The sequence below is a fragment of the Talpa occidentalis genome, unplaced genomic scaffold, assembly GCF_014898055.3.
Source record: "Talpa occidentalis isolate TD23 unplaced genomic scaffold, MPIMG_talOcc4v2.1 talOcc4.13, whole genome shotgun sequence".
Classification (NCBI taxonomy): domain Eukaryota; kingdom Metazoa; phylum Chordata; class Mammalia; order Eulipotyphla; family Talpidae; genus Talpa; species Talpa occidentalis.
The window spans coordinates 72,561,506-72,571,087 of record NW_023601322.1 but is presented as its reverse complement, the minus strand read 5'-3'; the positions used below and the strand labels follow the sequence as shown (position 1 = coordinate 72,571,087).

General features: G+C 45.3%; 1 protein-coding gene across 3 annotated transcripts in view; it reads left to right on the top strand.

Annotated features, from left to right (window-relative positions):
• Nucleotides 1–9,582, top strand: part of SEC24A (SEC24 homolog A, COPII coat complex component) — a 109,907-nt gene that overhangs the window by 40,255 nt on the left and 60,070 nt on the right. For 2 of the 3 annotated variants that reach the window (XM_037509292.2, XM_037509291.2), the window contains exon 1: nucleotides 8,841–9,223. The exons of the other annotated variant lie outside the window; for it this stretch is intronic. In XM_037509292.2, the coding sequence (XP_037365189.1) occupies nucleotides 9,127–9,223 (97 nt within the window). In that variant the 5' untranslated portion in view covers nucleotides 8,841–9,126. Of the gene's footprint in view, nucleotides 1–8,840; nucleotides 9,224–9,582 lie in introns of those variants that run through there. 3 annotated transcript variants of the gene reach the window in all.

The following is a 9,582-nucleotide window of genomic DNA, read 5'->3' as shown; positions in this document are numbered from 1 at the left end:
TAATAGAGGCATGTTTTATTTATTTGTTTGTTTGTTTTGTTTATACAAGCACTGGGTACAGTCAGAAGCGCGGGAGGGTGAGAGAACTCACCAGAGCCAGAGCGGGGAGCAGAGCAGGCAGAAGGACCGAAGTACACTGCTGAGGGGAGCAGCGGGCGGCAGGAGAGGTCTGCGCGCCATGTGGGACCCTCCTCCGGTGGCCGGGGAGCAGCCGGGGATCGAACCGGCGCCGCAGAGGTCGCCGGCAGCTTCGCAACCCAGCGCACAACCGCTGCACCACCGGGGAGGCCCTTTCGAAAGCACTTTAAAGGCCATCTGTTTCTTGAATTCACAACTTATAAAATGAAACTATGTGCCAGGTGTGTTGGGTGCTAGGTATGAAGATTCCGTTGTTCTTTGCTAATGGATTAGCATGTGTTTATTTATATTTTTCAAAAAGGTCTCCCATATATATTACTGAACTAACCTAGTAGTGCAGAAGTATACAGAGAGAAAAATCATTTATTAATAAAATGCCCTAATAGTAGCAATGTTTCCAGCATGATATGGAAAGATGCTTAGTGACCCTGATAACAGCATTAATATGTGTGTCACTTTATGCGGGATTCCCTAAAGACGCAGCTTGTCTTCTCCATTGTCTCCTCTTGGAATTGTATCTGATTTTATTCCCAGTTTTCATACAAATCCACTAGGGATAATTCTGCTTTAATTTCTTGATCAGGAATCACTTGAAAATCTTGTTAGAAGACATGGTGGGGAATGATTAACTTCATGCAGAATGATGGGTGGTGGAGAAGGGGCGAGAAAGCCTTGAGTGTGTTTAAGTGGGAATACTTGTATGTCTTAAATGGAAGCAAGATTAGTGTTTCCAAGATAGCTCTCGCGCCTAGTATTCTTAGTAAGGACAGGAGGAGCTGTTTAAAGATTGAAGCAAATGTTTTTCTATAGCCTCAACAAAGCCTGTAACTGGTTCTTCTGGAACTACCCCCTCCCTGCTTGCACCTCAGGAAAAGCCTCACTCCATTCATCCTTCAGTTCCTCGTCCTTTTGCCAGAAACATTTCTTCAGATCTCTTCTCTCTAATCAGTTTACTCTTATACCCTGAGTCTAGTGCACATAGCCCTCTCTCTTCAAAGTCTCCCTCCCAGACTTGGGTAAGCCCTCTATTACTGGTTCCCCCAGTATCAATACAATTTGCCTTATCATTGACATTATTTTGCATATAATTGTACAATTAACTATGTACAATTATTTTTCTAAAGTTTCCCCCAGTAGACATTCCATCGGTTTCCTGATGTCAAGAATCATACCTGCCTTTTCCGTCCTTGAATCCATTTTCAGTACTCAATAAAATCTATTCATAGCATGAAGATATATTTTTGTCCTCAAAGAGTGAAAGAATCTCCCTGGAGACTCTTGGTCTGAGTTGGAGGAACCTGTTGTTCCAGTCTGGGTTCCCTTCTACTCTCTTTTCCAGTCACCTAATCTGGAATTCAGTTTGGTCTAATAAACACATTTAAGTGGCCTGAGGCATTTCACCGGACAACTCAAAATTACAGATCATCCTGGATAGTCTTTCTGATATGGTGCCCCTGGCAATGGCTATTTTTCAGCCATAAAACAAGAAGGATATCTTACTATTTGTGACAACAGGAATGAAACTTGAGGACAGATTCTTTTCAAAAAGGACAAGAAACAGCAAGTGTTGGTAAGAAGGTGGAAAAAGGGGGAACCTTGTGCATTGCTGGTGGGACTTTAAATTGGCACAACGGAGGCACTGCCATCATGGCCTAGGGTTTAAATCTCAGCACTATCACCACTATGGCCTGAGTTCGATCCCTGGCCAAGGAGCTAACCCACACATGGTGCAGCAGAGCTCTTCTGTCTCACCCACTGATCCCCTTAGCAGTGTATTTCAGTAGCTCTGCCTTTTCTCCTCCCCACTCTGTCTCTGGAGAATTCTCTCACACACACACCCCTCCCCACCCCCGCACCTCTGGCCTGCACCCCAGTTCTTGTGTGCATAAATAAAATAAAAACCTTTAAAAAAAAAAATAAAAGAAGGGGCCTCCATGGTGGCGCAAGGGGTTAAGCACAGCACTGTGAAGATATTTGCAGCCTCTGCAGCACAAGTTCCATCCCTGGCTTGCCAGGGAGCTACCTACATGGCGTGGCAGACCTCTCCTGTCTCGCACACTGCTCCCCTCAGCAGTGTATTTCATTCAGTCCTCCTGTTCTATTCCTCACTCTGTCTCTGGTGAATCCTCTCACCCCCTGAGCCTCTGACCCGTACCCCAGTTCTTGTATGCATAAATAAATAAATCTTTTTAAAAATAGAATTACCATAGGGCCTCCCTAGTGGTGCAGGGGTTAAAGTCTCAGCACTGTCAAGCTTCCTTTTATCACCACCCCTGCACCTCTGGCCTGCACCCCAGTTCTTGTATGCATAAATAAGTAAAATAAATCTTTAAAAAAAAGAGAACTACTTATAAAATCTGACTCAAAAAGGTAAATGCGGACCTCCCCTATGGTGCAGTGGGTTGAGCGCAGTGCTGTGAAGCTGTCGGCAGCCTCTGTAGCACGGGCTCGATTCCTGGCTGGCCAGGGAGATTCCCACATGGTGTGGCAGACCTCTGCTGTCGCGCCCGCTGCTGCCCTCAGCAGTGTGTTTCGGTTGTCTGCCTGCTCTGCTCCCCACTCTGTCTCTGGTGAATCCTCTCACCTTCCTGTGCCTCTGGCCTGTACCCCAGTTCTTGTATAATAATTAATAAATCTTAAAAAAAAAAAGGTAAATGCACTCCCATGTTCACTGCAGCAATATTTGTAATAGTCATGACATGGAAGCAACCTAAATAACCACTGATGGATAACAGAGTTAAAAAAAAAATGTGTGTGTAGATTAAGTTGGACTTATTAGGGGCCCTGACTCCCAAATTATAGAGCCTTTTGGAGGCTTTGAGCAGAATGGAAACATGGTCAGAGCTGTGTTTTTGAAAGAGTCCTCTAGCAACAGCATGTAGGTTGCATTGGAACAGGTCAGATTGAAAGTTGAGATTGGTAATGAGGCCACGGCAGTCATGCAGGTGAGAGGTAACATGGGTTGGGTCAATGGGAACAGAGAATAGGGAGTCATGTGTAAAAAAGTATAAAGGTTGGAACCTAGAAAATGTCATAACTGATGACATATTATTAGCAGAAGTAAAAGAGATAGCAAAGTCCAAAGTTTTAAGTTGGATTAGTGAGTCTACATTTATCTCTACCATTTCGATTGCCTTACTACATGCCACCATCATCCTGGATGGCCTGCATTATTGCATCAACTCCATTCTTTGCCCTCTAATCAATTATCTTCTCAGCTTTTGGACTGATTTTTAAAAATAATCAAATATAAAAAAAATAAAAATAATCAAATAAAGCATGACATGGGTCAAATTAATCATCTATTTATAATTCTTCCAAATTCTTCAACTCCTTTTCAAAGTCAATAACCTCCTTACAATGCCTTATAAGGCTCTTGATGCTGGGCCCCTCTATTTTTCATTCTTATCTCCAGCCAGCCTACTAAACTCATCCTTTTTTTTATTTAAAGATTTATTTATTTATGCATACAAGAATTGGGGTACAGGCCAGAGGTGTGGGGGTGTGAGAGGATTCACCAGAGACAGAGTGGGGAGCAGAACAGGCAGATTGAGCAAAGTACACCACTGAGGGGAGCAGTGGGCAAGTCAGGAGAGGTCTGCTGTACCATGTGGGTTGTTCCCTGGCCGGGGATTGAGCTTGTGCTACAGAGGCTGCAGATAGCTTCATAGTTTGTGTCTTAACCCCTTGCACCACCAGGGAGGCCCACTAAACTCATTCTTGCCTCTGCAACTTACAGGTGCTATTTGCTTTGCTCAGAGCAAAGTTTTCTCATAGTCTTTGTATAGAAATCTTCTCATCCTTTAGATCACAACTTAAATGTCACCTATCCTAACCATTCTGTCCAAATCAGGTCCCTGCCTGCTGTTTTCAAAACTGATTCCTCTATAGCACTTTCCAAATTTAAAATAAAAAAAATTACATTTTTTCTTTGTTTTCTCCACTATAAACTCTACAGAAGACACCTGTCTATCCTATTCTGCTTCTGCACAGTGTCTGGCATATGGAAGACATTTAATTATTGAATGAACAAATTAATCAATCAATAAAGGAGTTGTTGAGGATATTTATCACATCAGAAAGTGTGATGAAAAGACAGATTTAGAGGGGAATTTGCATCTTAGATCTCTGATGGTACGAGGGTATTTGTAGAGTGGGTAGGAGCAGAGGGACTCATTTTGGATTAGGAAAGAACAAGAGTTAGCATTTGATGTTGTACTTCTAGTGCTGTCCAGTGGAGAGAGGGCCTGACCAAAGGCTGACTTTATTTTTCTATACCATTAGGTCCATATCAGATGCCATACACAGTGTAGCACAATAATCGAGAACCTCAAAGAATCAGAGATTTGGCATAGTTTAGAAATAAGTGGTAGTAATATGTTTATATCAGTGCAGTATAAACTTGTATTAGTGAATTAATGAGGGTCAAATAGTCAAAATAGAAGATTGGAAGAGGGCCTCCCTGGTGGTGCAAGGGGTTAAGCACTGCACTATGAAGCTATCCACAGCCTCTGCAGCACGAGTTTGATCCCATGTTGGCCAGGGAGCTACCCACGTGGCGCAGCAGACCTCTCCTGTCTCACCCACTGCTCCCCTCAGCAGTGTATTTCAGTCAGTCTGCCTGTTCTGTTCCCCACTCTGTCCCTGGTGAATCCCCTTACCCCCTGGACCTCTGGCCTGTACCTCAGTTCTTGTATGCATAAATAAATAAATCTTAAGAAAAAGAAGATTGGAAGAGATGACACTGAATTTATTCATTCAAAAATGTTTATTGAGGGGCCTCCCCGGTGGCGCAGCGGTTGAGCGCTGGGTTGAGATGCTGCCCGCGGCCTCTGCGGCGCCGGTTCGATCCCCGGCTGCTCTCTGGCCACCGGAGGCGGGTCCCACATGGCGCGCAGACCTCTCCTGCAGTCCGCTGCTCCCCTCAGCAGTGTACTTCGGTCCTTCTGCCTGCTCTGCTCCCTGCTCTGGCTCTGGTGAATTCTCTCACCCTCCCGCGCTTCTGACTGTACCCAGTGCTTGTATAAACAAAAACAAACAAACAAAACAAAAAAAATAAAAAAAAATAAAAAAAATGTTTATTGAATATGTGGTAAGTGTGAGACTCCAAGCTGATTGCTGAGAACACAGTCCCTGGTCTCTGCTTTCTGACAGTCTAAACAAGGAGACATGCATGAAATCAAATTGAATACCTTAAAATTGTAGGATAGACTTTTATTTCACTGAAGAAAAATATAGACATAAACGTATAATAATTAGTGTTATGAAAGAAAAATATGCCTGGTGAGACGATAGAGTGGGGAGGGTAAACTGTCCTATGGTATGTTCACAAAAGGCCCATTGATAAGGTAATGTTTGAATAAAGGCTGAAGCAGTGAGAGATTGAGCTAACTGGGTGTTTTGGGGAAAAGCATTACAGATCATGGGAGGAAGTGTAAAAGGCAGTCTTGTCTTGGACCATGGAGAAATAGCAAGTGTGTCTGGAGTGGAATAAGTAAGAGGAAATGTGGAAAATGATTAGGACAGGGAAGTAGCAAGGCTAGGTGATGAGGGGTCTTGAAGGCTGTCAATAGGACATTGGAATTTACTCAGTTTGAATAGGGAAAAGCCATGCAGAGTAACTTGATGGAGCAGGCACAGGGCAGCTAGCAATTCTAAGTTTATAGGTATGGGAAGATAATTAGAGTCACTACTTAGGTGCCCAATTCAACCTGTTGGATGGGTAAAGAGAAACCAGAAAGACTATTCCAATAGTTCAAGTGCAAGATGATGAGTAGGCTGTGATCATGGCAAGAAATACATAAAGATGAAAAATTTTCAAAGAAAGCAAAGGGTTCTTGGTTTGGTGTGGGATGAGTGTACTTGTGATGGAGCTTCAGAGCTACTAACTTCAAATACAGCAGATGTCCTGTCAGAGGCAAATGAGGCCAAAGGAACTACTCCTAAAATAGAACCACAAGAGAGTTTCAGAACCAACCTGTTTATAATTGAAACCCTTTTTTTGTTTGTTTGAAATAGAAAAAAATTAAATAATTTTAGCCATACCGAAAAGACTTGAACCTGTTTATCAGCTGACAATTCAACAGCCATGAGCATGCAAAGAGGTTCCTCGTGTGAACCTATCACTCCACTTCTGCATCTCCGCAAATTTTATTAGGAAATCTTGTCTGTTTTGGAGTGTAATCAATAATCAAATTTATTTGTTATTTATTTTTAAATCTACTGAAATAGGATCCTTGTGCCACCAGGGAGACCTCAATAACCAAATTTATTGGAAGTCTTTGTATAGCTTTTTCTCCTTACTGAAACACTTTCATATCACATTTTGTTATTATTTTCTTTTTTTAAGATGCATTTTTATTTATTTATGCACACAAGAAGTGGGGTGCAGGCCAGAGGTACAGGGGAGTGAGAAAATTTACCAGAGACAGAGTGGGGAGGAGAACAGCAGATCTACTTAAGTACACTGCTGAGGGGAGCAGCGGATGAGACAGGAGAGGTCTGCTGCGCCATGTGGGTCAGCTTCCTTGCTGGGGATTGAACTGGTGCTGCAGTGGCTGCAGATAGCTTCATAGTGCTGAGACTGAACCCCTTGAGCCACCAAGGAGGCCCGAAAAATTAACATTTTTAAAAAATATATTGTCTTATTTTAATTACTTAAACTTACCTTCCTACTATCTCCTGAGGGTGGGCAGAAGACAAATGCTGCCTTTTCTTCTCATTGTTTCAAAGATGACTACACTGAAAATATTAAAAAAAAAAAAAAAAAGAGGACCTCCCTGGTGGCACATAGGGTTAAGACGCAGCACTATGAAGCTATCCTCAGCCATTGCAGCCGAGTTCTATCTCCAGCCAGGTAGGTGACCCACATGGCGCAGCAGACCTCCCCTGACTGGCCTGCTGCCCCCCTCAGCAGTATACTTCAGTCAGTCTGCCTGTTCTGTTCCCCACTTTGTCTCTGGTGAATCCTCTCACCCCCACACCTCTGGCCTGTACCCCAGTTCTTGTATGCAAAAAAAAATCTTTAAAAAAATAAAAAAGAAAGACATAACCATATTTTGGGGGGAAATAATAGCAACAGAGACACTTTGGGGTAAAATAAATTTTAGAAAAAGCATTGTTTACTTATTAGCAAATTATGTTGGCTTAACCTGATTAATCAATTTATTATTTACTTTTTAAAATGCCTGACTCCATTATTTTTTCTTTGCACACATATTGCTTAAATAGAACAAAGTCCAAAGAAAGCTTGATTTAGACAAGTTAAACTCCTATGCCAAGTTCAACAAACCACAATCTTGAAAGAGATGCATTAAAAAAAGAATTAAACTAATGCAAATTTGAGAACAGGTCAAAACATTTGCTCCTTTGAAGAGTGACCGTTTAGTTCTCTCTGAGGTCAGTTTTCTCCTCAAAACATCCAAAGGTCTGTTTTCTTGGTAGATATGATTTGGAATTTTGTTACAGGGGCACTAAGCTGAAAACAGTTTGACTGAAAATATGTTCATCCTAAGAACCCTTTGTCCTTTTATCTCGTACTAAAGAGTTGTTGAATCAATACATAATAACTTTTCTGTAAGATTCTGAGGTTAATGATAAAAACAGGGTTAGGAAAAATGTAACACTTAGTTATCTGAATTCTTATCATTTGTTTTTCTTACCTGACAGTGGGTTAGTTTTGCTTTGTGTTTCTTTAATGTAACATTTCATAACAGGCATCTGACTAATGTACTTCAACCTTCACGATACTTTCATGGCTGAGAAACCCTAGGCATTACATTTCAATCATGAGTACAGATCTGTGATTTAAACAAGAGCTTTAGCATCAGCTCAGAGCAGGAAAAACTTCAGTAGCATGGAGGTAGCTGTGATGATTACTGAGGTTGTTAATAAGCTATGTTTTCTAAACTTCATTTTCACTCCAATTCACCCTATGCACTAATCACTCGTTTTCCCTTGACCTTTAAAAAAAAAAAATCTACCTGAAAAAAAAAAAAACAACCAAACAAACCTACTTGCCCTGAAAGGAAATTTGAATGTTCTACCGTACTGTAAACTCTTTAAAGAGGAAATAAAACTGCCATTTAAATGCGCTGTCAGTACGCTGTTAAGGGAACTTGAGCGTGACTATGCCATGAATCAGCGAGTTTCAAAATGAAACTCTGAGTCCCCCTCCACGACTGGATTTACACTTTAAACACACCTGCAGTATGAACCACCGCTTTAAAAACATGCCCTCACAATTTACAGCTGGAATATGATGACGAAACATGAAACGAAATACTACGATAAACGTGGATCTGCTCGTCGGCAGAGGCGCTGGCTGTGCACGGGACGCTGACGCCCGTCGGGTCAGGTCATCCCCACGGAGACCCGAGAGGAACTGTCAGCGCCGCCTCCGAAACCGGCTCCCGCAGCCCTGACCGCCCTCCGCGCCGGCCCCGGCCGGTGACGTTCCCGACGGCGGGGGTTTCCGCAGGTGACACACGCCACTTCCTGCCGGCGGCGAGAGTCAGTGACGTGGCAGGCGAGGCGGAGCACGGCCCGGCGGGAGGGTCGGGACACCCGGAGCTGTCAGGTGGCCTCGGGGCAGCCCGGCCGGGAGCGAAGGCGCCGCGACGACGACCGCGGCGGCCAGCCGGGAGGCGGAAGTGCCACGTGTCCCGACTGCGCCTGCGCGGCCGGCGGCTGACAGACACTTCCGGCCGGGGCCTGCCTCCTCCTTCGGCTGGGCTCCCGCTCGCGGTCCGGCGTCCCGGCTCTCTCCAGCCGGCTACCCGAGCCTCCACTACCGGGCCAGGCCGTGACCGTCGCGGGGCTGGAGAGAATTTGGCGCCATGCCTAGGGCTTGACGCGCCGCTCTCTCGCCTCCCCCTAAGCCCTGAGCCGTAGCCCCCTCCGTCCGCTCCCAGGGGCGGTCTGTGGGTGTCCGCCCCGCGCTGCCGCAGACCCCGCCGACCCCCTGCCGGCCCGGCCGCCGCTGCCGTCATGTCCCAGCCGGGGATACCGGCCCCCGGCGGCGCCCCAGCCAACTTCCAGGCCCAGAATGGGGCCGCCTCGGCCTCGGGGTCTCTCTACACCAACGGTAAGTGCGCTCCTGGGCGGTCGGGAGGGCGCGACTAGGGCCCAGGCTCCACTTGACCTTTGGTTGCACCGGCCGCGGACGCGACCGCGGAGGAGCGGGTGTCCTCCCCGCCGGGGTCCCGAGCAAGCGCTGGTGGGGGAGGCTGGGCCGCGGGGACCGCGGTGAATGTGCTCCCGCGACCCCGGGTCCCTTTCAGTGTCTCAAATTTATGTATTCGTTCACTGACTGAACAATTAATGAGCATTTGCTGTACGCAACGAACGCCCTGGCATACATGGGTGAAGAATACTGGTTGGGTGCAGACCTCAAAACTCGCATACAAACCTCACAGTGCCCGTGTTATGTGTCTTCCCCATCGC